The following is a 14,292-nucleotide window of genomic DNA, read 5'->3' on the forward strand; positions in this document are numbered from 1 at the left end:
CTTCAGAATGGACATTCATGCATTTTATTTTTATATTTGTGTGTCTGTCTGGTATGTGGGGGATATGCATGTCATTGCATTCCTGTGGAGGTCAGAGGACAGTTTGAGAGAGTTGGTTTTCTTGTTCCACTGTGTGGATTCCAGGGAAAGGACTCAGATCATGAGACTTGGCAGCAAGTACCTTTACCTGCTGAGCCATCTTGGCAGCACCCTTATTCTCTTTATATAGTAAACTTTATGTGAACACATTTTAATTATGCCTAGTTTCCCTTTGCATATTGTACTTTAAAGATTTTTATTTTATGTGTATCTATGTGTGCATGCTTGGTTCCTATGGAGATAAGAAGAGGGTTTTCGATTTCCTGAAACTTAAATTACAAATAGTTTTGAGCTGCCTGTGTTAGAAGCCAGACTTAGGTCCCCTGGAAGAGCAGCTGGTGCTCTAAACTGCTAAGCCAGTTCTCCAACTCCCTGTCCTTTCAGCCTTGTAGAATAGTCTGCTTATTGAAATCATGTAGTTCATCATGCTTCATTGAAAAGATAGGCAAGTGAAACACAAAAATGATACACAACTTGATCAATACAGAAATATTTTTAAAATCCATTATGAGATCAGTATTAATAATTAAACAATGTTTAATTTTGTTCTTCCTCTTTTTTTTTTTTTTTATACCATAGGCATGCCCCAAGTCGTGTGGAATTAGCATTGGTTGGTAAGCCCAGTGATAGAAAGAAAATAGGTAATCAGAAAGAAAACTCCCAAAGGAAAGAAGATCATGCAACATCAGGGAAAGAAGCACTGCCTGTAATTGGTGTTTGGGAATTTGAACGTGATGATGATGAGTATATTAACTTCCTTGAGCTCTTCTTGAGTTACGTTCTTGAAAGAGACCTTTGTTCCAGTGATCCTGGCATTCCATTTTTGACAAGCTTTTCTGGGCGCCTTAGAGAATACGAACTTAATTCTTTACTTTTTGATGTACATACAACATTAAAACGACGCCAGAGCAAAACCAGCAGTGAGAGTGTGTATAGAGCTGGTTCCTGCTTTGCTGTCACTCCTGAGTCACAGGAATCTGAAAACCTGTCCTCTTTAAACAGTGTGGCTGCCCGAAATTTAGAAAGCCAGGCCCTTTCAGCTTCAGAACTAGGTAACCAGTCAGGGGGCACCTCAGAGAACCCTCTACCTGAAGTCGTGAACCTGGAAAGAAGCGTGGGATTGTTTGGCATAAAACAAAAGCCAATTTATAGAGTTCCAGATGACAGACGAGAGAAACCCACAGTGCAGAGATCGTCAAGCCACTCTTGGATCCCCAAGTCCATTAAAACCGGAAGACACAGGTTCCGAGCTGTGCAGTGCAGTGCCGGCCACCCTCGGGAAGACCTTCCTCTGGCCCTTCAGAGCATGTTCGGGGACGCGGGGAAACTGGTAGAGTGGATGATCCGATGGGCAGATCGGAGACTCCTCTGTGATTCTGCGGTCACCCGGCCGTCCTGTAAAGACAGCCCAGTAATTCGTGTGAAAACCTCTGCAGCTGCCATTCTTACCGCGTTATGGCTTCTGCAGCGACCCTATTCTGCTGCATATGTAGCAAGAAAGGGCATTACTAAGGTAATTACATGAGCCACTCACAACAAGTGAAGAACAGGCCACTCTAGTTTAAAACTGGTTTTACCCTGTAAAGACCTATTCAAGGAATAGCAAATTAATGACAGTGCTGATTGTGCCCTGTGTCATCCAGTGTATTCTTTTTCTTCCAAAAGGGATTCCTTTCATTCTTTGAGAAAGTTACAGCATAAGTGCCTTCAGGGAGGCTGGGAGGGTTTTATTTTTTTATGTTATTTGTACACAATGAAAGGGGAAGAAAACTCTTTGTTAACTTTGTAAATGTTTTTACATTTCTGTTTTTTCTCTTTTAAGTTTCAGGCATTAGCTGATAAAGGGACTGGGCTACTGGGTTTTTGTTACTGAAGTTTTCAGCAAATGCATTAGGGGATGTTTTTACTTGTACTCTGGAGACAAAGGTTGAAAAGTCTGACCTAGAAAAACAGTTATGGAGAAACACTGCTTATCAATCCTTCTTTAGCATATGAATAGTAAAGACCTTCCTTCTAAAACCAGTGTTGAAGAAGTACGTGTGTGTGTGTGTGTGTGTGTGTGTGTGTGTGTGTATTGATTTTTTTTTGTTTTTTTCTTCTTAAAAAATATCCATTTCTGTTATTTTAAGGTATAAAGTTTAGGTGAAATGAGGGTACTTGTTTTCTTGAAATTTGTATTTCTAGGTAACACATGTCTGAGTTAGACAAATATTACTTGTATTGCTTTATATTTTTTCCTTTTATTTTTGTGTGTATGGTATTTTTTGCCTGTATGTGTGTCTGTGTTCCACACACATGCAGTGCCTGAGGAAAGCAGGAGAAGGAGTTGGATCTCCTGAACTGGAGTTGTAGATGGTGGTAAGCCATGAAGTTAGTGCTGAGAATCAAATCATGTCCAGGTCCTCTGGGAGAGCAGCCAGCGCTCTGAACAACTGAGCCATCTCTCCAGCCGTCACTTGTATTTTTAGGTGCATGTGATCATAAAATTGTGGGGGGGGTGTGTTAGGGAGGAGAGAACACATATGCTTACAGAGGCCTAAGGTCAACCTCAGATGTCATTTCTCAAGTGCTGTCCACCTGGTTTTCAGACTGGGTCTCTCACTAGCCTACAACTTGCTAGAAAGATTGGCTTGCTGGCCAGTGAGCCCTGGGATCCTCTCTATCTACCTATGGCTGGGGTTACAACTGTGTGCCAACTCCTCTGGCTTTGTTCCATGAGTTCTAGGGGTCTAACCTAGGACCTTATGCTTACACAGCAAGGAATTTGAGGACAAAGCTATCGCTCCAGTTTCCAGATGTCATCATAACGGCAAGCAAAGGGGGATGAGTGCATCCGTTTTTTACTACTTCTGTTTTATGGCCAAAAAAAAAAGTTATTATAGGTTAAATATGTGGAAGAATGGTTTCATTTCTTTTCCTTTTTAAAAAAAAAATCCCCTGAAAGAGAGTTCTTCTGAGTGGCCCTGGCTGTCTTAGAACTCACTGTTGACAGATTGGCCTTGACCTCAGAGATCCGTCTGCTTCTGCCTTCCAGGTGCTGGATTAAAGGTGTGCACCACTACTGCCTGGCTGAAAACTGCTTTATGTTTGAGCTTTATGTAGGAAGTCAAACTGACTTTTTCCAGGTAGACTAAAGATTTGACCATTGCCTCTAAAAACAAACAATTGAATGTACAAATGCAGTAAACAAGGAATGTATAAAAGAATTAATCAGTTCTAGATAGCATATGAGTGATATAAAAGTATGCTTTTAAAAAGTGGTGTAATACTCCATATAAAGTTCTAAAATGGTTTCTTTAGGTGCTAGAGAATCTTCACACTGTGTCTCAAGTGGCAGCCGAGAGGGAAAGGAACACTAACCTTGACTCTCCAGTTGCAGTAGCAGCTCAGACAGGAACTGAGGAGAGAAGTGACCAGAATGAATGCCGTCAAAGCCTCTGGAAGTAAGTCGCTATGTGTATCCTCCTTTTCAGTAAAGTCTGTTGGTTTAGGAAGAAGACTTTAGCTCTTAAAAATGAAAAGAAGGAGCATTTCTTTGAACTACAGGAACAGAATGTAAGCTTCCTGAAGTACTTGGAATTCATTGTAAACTGTTTCTTCCACACTGGTCTCACATGTATTTTTTGCGAGAGGAACTAATTCCTTCTGAAAGACCCCTTTACTGTGAGACAACAGTAGGAACAGTATTATTTGAGAACAGTTAGTCAGGTTTCTGTCACTATGTTGATAAACATGAGGTAGGCAGCTTACAGAGAAAGGTTTATCTGGGCCACTGTAATAGAGGTTCCACTTTATGGCTGGTGGCCTTATTGCTTTAGGCCCTCACTGAGATAGGATATCATGATGGAAGTACATGGTAGAGGGGATCACCCACTTCTCGGCTAGAAAACAAAAAAGAGGAAGGGCTGGGACTCATCATCCTGTTCGAAGGCACACAGTTATCAACCTGTGAACCTCCTGGGACAGCGTGCCCCCTTTCAGTGCAGCCACCACTGCCCAGCACTGCTCTGCGAGCTCAGCCTTGGACAGCAGTAGCCTCGGAGGGACAGTGACCTGCATATGCCGAATACCATGGCAAAAGCATGGCGACTCCTTTGTGAAGACACGAATTTTACATAAGCTGAATTTATTCTAGTGTTTTGAGTAAATGAAAGCTAGGCTCTTCCATGTATCAGAAATATAAGAAACATTTTTTAAAAGACTTATTAGAAAATATGAAAATGAAATTTGTTTATTGTTGAAAAAAGAATTAAATGTTGAGAAATTGTTTGTCTCCAAGAATGGATTCTAATTTTCATGGCTACGTTTTCATTAGGAGAATGCCCACTGAAGCAGGAGCCTGTGGAGTGAAGGAAGCTGAGGGTGAGATCATCCCTGCTACTCATGGGGCTGAGAGAGAATTTGGAGATGTTGACGAGAGCCCTTCAGAAGTAGAGTCATCTACACGAGATGACATGGACATGCACATCTCAGACGCTGAAGGTCAGTCATGATTTCCATTGGCATTACTAATTTACAATTAATAACATCTAAAATAACTTTTATTCTGACATATATTTGCCTAGAACATAGAACTTAAAGATTTAAGTGGTATTTTTTGAAATGCAAAGCATATTAACTTACTTATAACTTGATTTTCTAATAGAACTGAAAATGTGCAAGACATTTTTATGTTAGTAGGTTTCTGAGCTGACCCCCTTACCATGCCTGGGTAGTGATTATCAGCCTCTTGATTCCTATAAACCAACTGTGGGCCTGTCACCAACAGTCACACTTGAGACAGAGCTCCAGCAGCTTGGCTTGGACTTACACAAACTAGTGCAAGGCCTCTCTGGGCTCTCCTAGCATTTACTTGGTGAAGAAGTAGTTTCTAGGTGTTTTTGAAATGAATTTGTATGAGGTTAGAAAATATTTCTGTTATATTATTTCCTGCAGTATCTCCTAAACCTTAGAGAGAGAAAGAGAAAAGCTTATCTTTAAAGCTCAGCATTCCCTCCATTTCTAATCCTTCCAGAAGGACCTGTTGGGAGCCTCACAGGTCCCAGTGCTGTCACCTGCATGCCAGAGTCACAGCTCTTGTCAGAGGTAAGCAGTGAGCAACACACGAGTCTGTGACTGGGACTTAGTGCTTAAATGACAGCTCAGGTGCTCATCCCCCTGAACAGTATGTTAGGGCAAAGCTGCTGTCTGTCGAAGATGCACTACCCTGAAGGCAAGTGTGCTGAATTTCTTTCTCTGAGATTCTGTTACGTGCCCTGTGCTTTCAGACACTGAAGTGTTCCATTTTCTGAAGTAGCAAGCTAGTCAAGAGTGCATGTGTCCTTGTTTATGAAGTGGGGTTCAGTGTGATTTGCAATTTCTATGTATTATTTGTTTTCTCAAAACCAAGTTTCTAAGTGGAACATAGATCTTTCCTGTTATTTTCACATTTATTAAAAGAAAGCATTAGTTTTTCCTCATTTTGTCATAGTTTTCATAAGTTAAGTTACATGTGATTTATAAGACAGTCTGCAGCACCACCTCATCTTTCTACTTTAATAGACTCAACAGCTCATCCTGATGGGCTAAAGGCAGTTCACATGTATAAGGACTTGCTCAGAGCAGGACTGAACCTTTTAAGGTTCATTTTGTCACTTGCTTTTTAGACTGATATTTAATGTAAAATTCAAAATACACAACAACAGTCATGCACATGTGTGCCTCACCTCTTTTCATTGTGGGTATGGGCACTATTGACTTTTACAGCATTCCACCGAAGAGGCTCAGTGTTCCAGGAAAGAACCACTGGAGACCAGTGTGGATGCAAAATTGACACAACAGAAAGGGTAAGGAAAAAGTATGACTTGTGTCTTTATCACTTTTCTATTGCTGTGAAGAAACATCATTACTACGGCAACTCTTGTTAAAACAAACCATTTAACTGGATGCTTGCTTACAGTTTCAGAGTCTGTGAGCATCACAGCACTGGAGCAATAGCCGAAAGCTTTACATCCAGAGTCACAGGCAGGAGAGAGGTGGGGGGAGCGGGAGAGGGAGACAGAGACAGAGACAGAAACAGAGGGAGGGGGGAGAGACAGAGACAGAGGGAAAGAAAGTGGAGAGGGAGAGAGGGAGGAGAGGGAGACAGAGACCTGCCATGGGCTTTTGAAACCTCAAAGCCCAGTTACAGACCTCCACCAAGGCCACACCTCTTCCACCAAGGCCAGCTCCTAACAGTTCCACTAATTAGAGACAAAGCATTCAAACATATGCGTGTATGGGGGCCTTTCTCATTCAAACCACAACAACATGATTATAAACTTTTATTAAAATCTTAATGAAGTTTTCAGATATTTTTCATAATTTATATATTTTAGGTTGGTGTTACTGCTTTTATTCATAATGACAGTGAACTGTTTTTGATAAATGGAGTCACTGGTAGAAGTAATCGTTTCTTTTTTGCTTTGTCTTCTTGTCACTTGGCCTACCAAAATGAGTTCTTCATTTACCTATAAAGAGGTCAGGGTCTATTCATCCACTAGGGAAGTATGAAACCATTGTGCATCATACAACACATGGCCTTAATTGTGTTCTGGTTGCTGTGTTCTGTCCATTAGGGCTCTGCATGATGTGCATAATTTGTTACTGGCACATCACTGTTTCAGGGAGAGGTGACAATTTTAGAAATTTAGAAAATGTAAGGGCTGGTGGATAGTTGCGCCAGTAAACTGCCTGTCATATAAACTGCCTGTCATATAAGCATGAGAACCTGAATTTCATGCCTAGTGCGTGTGTAAAAAGTGGGTATGATGGTATCCACTTAGGATTCTAGTGCTGGATCAGTGGAAGTGGGCAGATCCCTAGGGCCTGCTGGCCAGACAGCCTCACCTAATTGCTGAGGCCCCGTTCCCCAAAACAAAGTGAACACTTCCTGAGAAATGACACCCAAGGTTGACTGGCCTCCATCCATGCCCATGCTCCTGCACACCATCCTGCACAAGCCACACACAAGGGGTTTCACACACCCCCACACACTTGACACAAGATGTAGTTATCTGGGAAGAGAAACTAAGCTGAGAAAATGCTTATCAGATTACTTACAGATAGTGTAAAGGGCATTTTATTGATTACTGAGTGATGTGAGAAGGACATATCACCCCTGAGCAGCTGGTCCTGAATTGGATAAGAAAGCCAAGTGAGCAGGCCAGGAGGAGCAAGCCATTGAGCAGCTTTACTCCATAGACTGCTTCAGTCCTGCCTCTAGGTTCCTACCCTGGCTTCCTTCTGTGATCTTGTGAGATAAGCCATTTTCCTTGCTAAGTTGTTTTGGCTAGTTTTTACCACACTGATAGAAACCTAACTAAGACACTTGATAAAAGAGGTAAGCATTAGACTCCTTTTTTCTCAGATCACAGATTTTATTTCTATTTTGAAAAGTTAATACAATTTTTTTTTGTTTTGTTTTTGAGACAAGGCCTCACTATATAGACGTGGCTGGTCAAGAACTTGTGTAGACCAGGATAGCCTCAAATTCATACTCTGCATGTTTCTGCCTCTCAAGTGCTAGGACTAAAAAGTGCTAGGGCTAAAGGCATGTGCCACCACAGCCAGCTGAAACATTTTTTCTTGAGTTGCTATGGATTGTGTGTAGGGCCTTACATATGGTGGACAAACACTTTACAAATGAGCTATATCTCCTGTCCACTAAAGAATAAATGTAAAGCCCTGTGATGCCATTATAAGTATTAGTGTTAAGTATTTGTGTTTGTAAAGATTAGCCTTCACAGATTCAAATATAACAGTAGACTCTCTGCTCTGAGGAAAGTGGAGCTGTGGGTCACAGGGGCTTCGTGTCCTCCAGCTTTAGATGTGTTGCTAAGCGATCATGGCTGCTCAAGTTGTGTATTAAGTTCTTGAGTCTCTGCTGTTGTTTGAATCTGGGACAAATTACTATGGAGACCAGTGTAAACAGATCATGATTATGAGCTAAGCATTGTAGCATTATTAGAGGAGTAGATTCTTAGGCCACCACCTAGGCATAGTCACGTGTGTACCTTAGACAGTGTAAAGGATAGCGCGTTCCTAATCACTTGTTTTTGTTTTGTTTTGTTTTGTTTTTGTAGTACGATCGAAGCCTTGTCAAAATCTGAATATACCATTCCTCACTCACTTTGTATAGATGCAAATTCAGAAACTTCTAGGTAAGAATTTTTATCTACTGTATAATTTTGAAATCATGATTTAAAAATAAGAGAATATACCTCCCATGTCAGCCTGAAATAATTGCTGAATGTTCGTTCTAAACACTGTTTATTTGAATATTACACTTGCCTTTTCCCTTATTTAGTTGATGAAGTTTATTTGCTTAGAAAATACTGGAAGTCTTGGTGGGTGGCATATGCATTTAATCCCAGCACTTGGGGTGCAGAGGAAGCAGTGCTCTGTAATTTAAGGCCAGCCTGATCTACTTAGTGAGTTGCAGTTAGCCAGGGCTACACATATAGAGACTTTATTGAAAGAAAGGATAGGGGTACGGGGAGGAAAAAAAAAACCACTTGGAGACTCACTATATTTAAGGAATTATTTCTTAATAATTGTTTTGTCCAAAAAACAAGACCTAAGAACTTGTTTTGGTCTTTAACCTTTTGTTTTAAATATGTATTTTTGTTATGGTTTATTGTAAATGGAGACTCTAGTTTGTTTGAAAATGAAATGTTCACAGTTCTGTGGTTTTGTATTTAATAATTATCAGAAGTCATTTGTGCTGATAACCCAGGAATTAAACATTATTTTAATCCTTTTTTTTTCTTCTTAACTCTATTTTCCAAAATTAATTTTAGTGAAAACTTTATTCTCAAGTCAGTACCATTAATAAGGATGATTGACTCAGATATCTTCAGGACCAGTGTGGGCAGTTCTAGGCAGTAACATTACTGATAGACAAGACGTGTGCAGACAAGACATAGACAAGACAAGGCATTCTGATGATAAGATACTGGGGAGCCCTGAAAAATATAGGAATGAAACCTCAAATCCAAGAAAAAATAGTGTCTAAATATGTAGGTTATAGACAACTGATAGTTTTGGGGTTTTTTGTTGTTATTGTTGATTAATGTATGTTTTTATTTAAATGTTTTCACACAGTGCACAGATTTCTGAACTTAAAGATAAATCATCCACAGTTGCACCCCTCATGTCAAATGGAGCCCAGGTTACTTCACAAGCACCTCAGAAGACTCAGGAAAATGAACACAGGGTTCAGTTACCAGATTCTTCTGATTCTGTTAGGCAGATGCTCCAAGATGAGATGTTTAAACTAGTTCAGGTGAGCGTGTGGCTATGTAAGTACATCTCCACCTTATATATAATTTAAAATTAGCAAATTCATAGACGTGGACTAGCCACAATGGAATTCCATGCATTTCTCTGTCCTTACGAGTCATCGGATGTCATTCAACATGTGAGAATGGCTCTTGCTGATATCTTCTTTTCGTTGTTTTTAAGATCTCTTTTTGTTTTATTCTAGCTACAGCAGATCAATTTTCTGAGCCTGATGCAAATAGTAGGACCATCTGTTGCTAATCTCCCAGACATGCATGGACTTCTTCAGCAGGCACAGTCTGGGGAAAGCCAAGTGTCAAACCCCACAAGGAGTGATTGTATTGAAGTCAACAGCAGACAGAGAGTTTTTGCTAAACCACAATCTGTGAGAGAGTACACCAGGGAGCTTGGCAAGAACAGCCCACCAGACCACGAAAGAATTAGCCAACCAGATGAAGATAGTAATGGAAGTACACAGGTAATTCACACAAAGATACTATTAGGACTAAAGAAATAACCCAGTGCCAAAGTGCTTGTTGAAGGCTTGAGTTTATCCCTCAGAACCAGTGTTAAAGAAAAGTCAGGCATGGTGGTGCATACTTAAAACCCCAGCACTGGGGAGGTAGTGACAGTCAGAGCCCTGCAGCTCACTGGCAAGAGCCTAGCCTGCTGGGTGAGCACATACCAATAAGAGACCCTGTTTTAAAGCAACACAAAATAAAGCAAAGGAACGGTGGATGGCACCTGAAGAGTGACACCCCAGGTGTGACCTCTACCTGCACAGGTACTCTTACATTCTATTCTGGTTTTATTTCTGTTCCTGTTGTAAAATTCCCTGACGAAAGCAACTTGGGGGAGAAAGGGTTTATTTCTGCTTGCTGTTCCAGGCTATCGTCTGTTATGCAAGATCAAAGTAGAAGGAACTTGACGTGTGCAGTCACAGTCACATCCACAGTCAAGCAGAAATGAATACACGCCTTCCTTGCTTATTCTCAGCTCCCTTCTCCACTCTACACAGTTCAGGAGCCCCGTGCCCAGGGAGTGGTGCCATGAGCGACGGGCTGGGTCTTCCCCGTCAGTTAACTTAATTAAGACAGTCTTCCACAGAGATGGCCTTAGGCCACCTCAGTGTGGACAACATGTTAATTAAAACAGTTTTTTCTGGTGATTCTCGACTTGACAATTAAAGCTAGTCATACACACGAAGTAGATAGCATTTGTGTCCTCAGTTAATCATTGGCTTTTTGTTATTTGAATAAATTATTTTTAAGTAATTTTTCTAAAATACTACTTATTCAAATCATACTGAATATTATTGACAAAATAAGGAATTTGTAATATATTCTAAATTTCTATAATCTTTTTCTTTCAGGATATTCCACATGGGAGTACTCCTTTGTGTCAATTAGACGGCCAGCCTAAGGTGAGAGAACAAACTGGAGCACCTCGAAGCTTCGCTCCTGCTTCCTTTCCCGCTCCTGCTAGAAACAGCGGCCTCCAGCTTCTGTTCACACCTGTTGCTGTCCAGAAGATGCCTCAGCTGATTCCACCTGCCAGAACAGTCACTCCGGGGAGTGGGTTCCCTTTGCTTCATTTTCAGCAGAAGCCTGAATTCAAGCCCCTTTCCTTACCTGTAGGAAGAATTCCAGAAGTTCCTTTCAGGCCCCAGGCCCAACCAAAAGAGGCTTGGGGCTTGGCAGCCTCTTGGCAGCCTCCTGTGTCTCAGAGAACAGTGCATACCACGTCTCGGTCTCCTTCAGATTCAAGCCATTATAATGCTGAAGCCATGAAAAGAGCAGAGGCAGCACTCACGGGCGTCCCGAAGCCTGCAAGTGTGGGCCGGTGTGCTGGGCAAGGGTTCCTGATACCTCAGCAGGACTCTTCAGTATTTATAAAGCCAGAAAATGGATTTGATGTTAAACCAAGACCCCCAGAGACAGCTCTTCAGAATTCTTTTGGACTTCCTTTATTACACCTGCAATTTAAGCCTCCGTATGTCTTCTCCACACCATCAAGAGCATTAAGTAGATTTCCCTCAGTACCTGGCACAGAAGGAGGAAAACATCCACAACTATCGTTACTTCATCCGTGCTTGCCCCCAGAGAATACGGTAATGACTTTATGTGTGGTGATTGAAGAGCCGAGTCCTGTGTTTTCCCATGCTGTAAATTCTTCCTGTATTTACAGGAGCACACATTTGGGAGCTCTAGAAAATGTTTTAACAGCTATTTGTTTTGGGTATGAGTATATGTATATGTCTTAGAGTTACTACTGCTGTAATTACAAAAAAAAAGAAACAAAAAGCAAAACAAAACAAAAAACATGACCAAAGGAACTTAGGGAGGAAAAGGTTTATTGGGCTTAACACTTCCACATTGCTGTTCATTGAAGAAGTCAGGACAGGAACTCTTAATAGGGGAAGAACCTGGGGGCAGAAACTGATGCAGAGGCCATGGAGGGTGCTCCTTACTGGCTTGCTGATCATGGCTTGCTCAGCTTGCTTTCTTAGAGAACCCAGGACAGTACCACTCACAGTGCACTGGGCCCTCTCACATTAATCATAATTAAGAAAATTCCCTACAGGCCAGCCTAGAGCTCAGTCTTATGAAGACATTTTCTTAATTGAGGCTCCCTCCTCTCAGATGACTTTATATTGTGCCAAGCTGGCATAAAACTACCCACCACAGTGCACACATGTATACATGCCATGAGCACACATTTGAATATTAAAGGACATCTTGTGTAGACTAGTTCTCTTCTACCCTGTGGGTTCTGGGAATCAGACTCAAATTACCAGGGTGGGCAGCAAGCACTTTTACCTGCTGAACTGTTTTCTCAGCCCATTTCTATTTTTTTGTTTGTTTTGTTTTGTTTTTTCGAGACAGGGTTTCTCTGTGTAGCCCTGGCTGTCCTGAAACTCACTCTGTAGACCAGACTGGCCTCAAACTCAGAAATCTGCCTGCCTCTGTCTCCCAAGTGCTGGGATTAAAGGCGTGCGTCACCACTACCCGGTGCTCTCAGCCCATTTCTTAAGAGAATTCTTCTGTTACAGACAATAGCATAAAAGTCAAGTTTAAATAATTTTATATTTTAAATTTTATGTATTTTGTGTGCCTACCAGAATCTATACTTTTTATGTTTTTTTTGTACAAAAACAATGATAAGTAAAATAAATTTACCATGTACTCTATGCTTGTATGTGTGAATGTGTAGGGGTGTGTGTGTGTGTGTGTGTGTGTGTGTGTGTGTGTGTGTGTGTGTAGCAAGTGCACATGGTGTGTTTGAAGTTTCTAGCAGTATTATTATCCTCAAATCTGTTTCAGGTAAAAGTTCTTAAGTACAGGCCAGCTTGTCACCAGCATTCCATGTGAAGACACAGTAGTAGGTTTATACGTCCACTAAGTCCTCCTCAGAGACCCTTCCTTGATTTATGAAACTCAGATAGTTTAGCTTGTAACTGTGTCAGTGAGTAGCACCTACTAGGTAGTAATTGAGTAACTTGTTCCGTGGTATACTTCACCCGGATGCTACCATGAAGAGAAGTGGTTATTCATTAGGAAAAGTATTAACCATGCCTCCTTTCCTTGATGTATTATGAACACAAGAGATAATTAATGATGCAGAAATTTTATTACTTTGAGAATAATTTTAAAGCTTTTTTTATTAGAATAATATGCTAAAACCCAAATTCTTCTGATAATCCCTGTTTAGGAATCAGATAACCCCTGTTTAGGGATCGTCAGAATATGCTGATATGCTTCCTCCATTTATACTCTTTAAGCCATTACATTCTGCATTGTATTTACAGTCAGTTAAATGCTATGCATATTTCCCTCACAGGGAGGAAGATTTTATGTGGAAATGCAGTTTAGAAGATGGGGCTTCAAGATGACTCAGTTGAGGGCCAAGGAGGCAGCTCCCTGGTTGAGTACTGACTTAGCATCCGCCGGACCCTGAGTCAGTTTCCAGGGGAGAAAGTAAAAAAGATCTGTATGAAATGTTAACAGCCCTCTCTTTGCTGTTTGAGACAAGGATACTTACTCTCCCTGTCCAAGTCGACTCATTGGATTGGATGTGTTCTGTCTCTTAATGTGTCTTAGTTTAATGTAAATGTGTTCCTTGTTTTTCAACATAATTGTATATTTGAGTTATGTTTTCTTTTTGTAGTATAAGAAGCCTCAACTTATCCCACTTGAGAACCTCCTGGCATTTAAAAGAAGCCAACAAAAGCTAGCACACAATGTATTTGAACAGGGTGATTCTGCTCGTCTTCAGTTTCTAAACATCAATATGGAAACATCTGAAATACCACAAGGAAGGAAGAGGCAAGTCTGAATGAAATGTCATCTGATAAGTTGTATCCCCAAGTCATGGAGACGGCTCTGCTTCAGTCCCTTCACAGTGTACAATTACATGTGATTAGAGTGTCCTTGTCATTTGCCATGTGTTAAAATTAATCTTATAGTTTGGAAAGATTTACTCTGTTGTGAGAAATGTGGTCTTTTTTCCCCCCTCTCCATTTTTCTTCAAGTTTTCCTTCTTACCTTTCATGGCTGGAGTGTTTTTCTCTGTGTTTCTGTGACAGAATGAACAATTACGTTTTGTAGCACAAATCTTTGGGATCAGGTAAAATTCCAGTATGTATCTTTACTCACTCTGCCGTATATCCCCAAACTGTATAAGGCAGGAGGGTAGTGATGATATGAAGTGTTTCATGTCTACATGAGGAGCGAGCGTGTAGAAGCAAGGCTGCCCCAGACTGAAGAGCACCTGTTCTAGACTTGGCCCTCCAGTGGCTGGTGAATGTGTTGGTAGAACTTTATGTACACAGAACATGTGTTTAAATGCTGTTTTTTCTGCCTTGAGTGCTCCTTGCTGAGGTTTTTATTTAGT

At 41.0% G+C, this 14,292-nt stretch overlaps 1 protein-coding gene across 1 annotated transcript in view; it reads left to right on the plus strand.

Moving 5' to 3' along the window:
* The window catches only part of Cplane1 (ciliogenesis and planar polarity effector 1), a 79,183-nt gene that overhangs the window by 36,388 nt on the left and 28,503 nt on the right, over positions 1 to 14,292 (plus strand). The window contains exons 26-35 of the mRNA XM_028767630.1: positions 679 to 1,612; positions 3,400 to 3,542; positions 4,415 to 4,581; positions 5,114 to 5,184; positions 5,845 to 5,924; positions 8,202 to 8,279; positions 9,223 to 9,403; positions 9,605 to 9,877; positions 10,772 to 11,509; positions 13,567 to 13,724. Of these exons, the coding sequence (XP_028623463.1) occupies positions 679 to 1,612; positions 3,400 to 3,542; positions 4,415 to 4,581; positions 5,114 to 5,184; positions 5,845 to 5,924; positions 8,202 to 8,279; positions 9,223 to 9,403; positions 9,605 to 9,877; positions 10,772 to 11,509; positions 13,567 to 13,724 (2,823 nt within the window). The remainder of the gene's footprint in view (positions 1 to 678; positions 1,613 to 3,399; positions 3,543 to 4,414; positions 4,582 to 5,113; positions 5,185 to 5,844; positions 5,925 to 8,201; positions 8,280 to 9,222; positions 9,404 to 9,604; positions 9,878 to 10,771; positions 11,510 to 13,566; positions 13,725 to 14,292) is intronic.

This window comes from Grammomys surdaster, unplaced genomic scaffold (assembly GCF_004785775.1).
Source record: "Grammomys surdaster isolate TR1022 unplaced genomic scaffold, NIH_TR_1.0 174, whole genome shotgun sequence".
Taxonomy (NCBI): Eukaryota; Metazoa; Chordata; class Mammalia; order Rodentia; family Muridae; genus Grammomys; species Grammomys surdaster.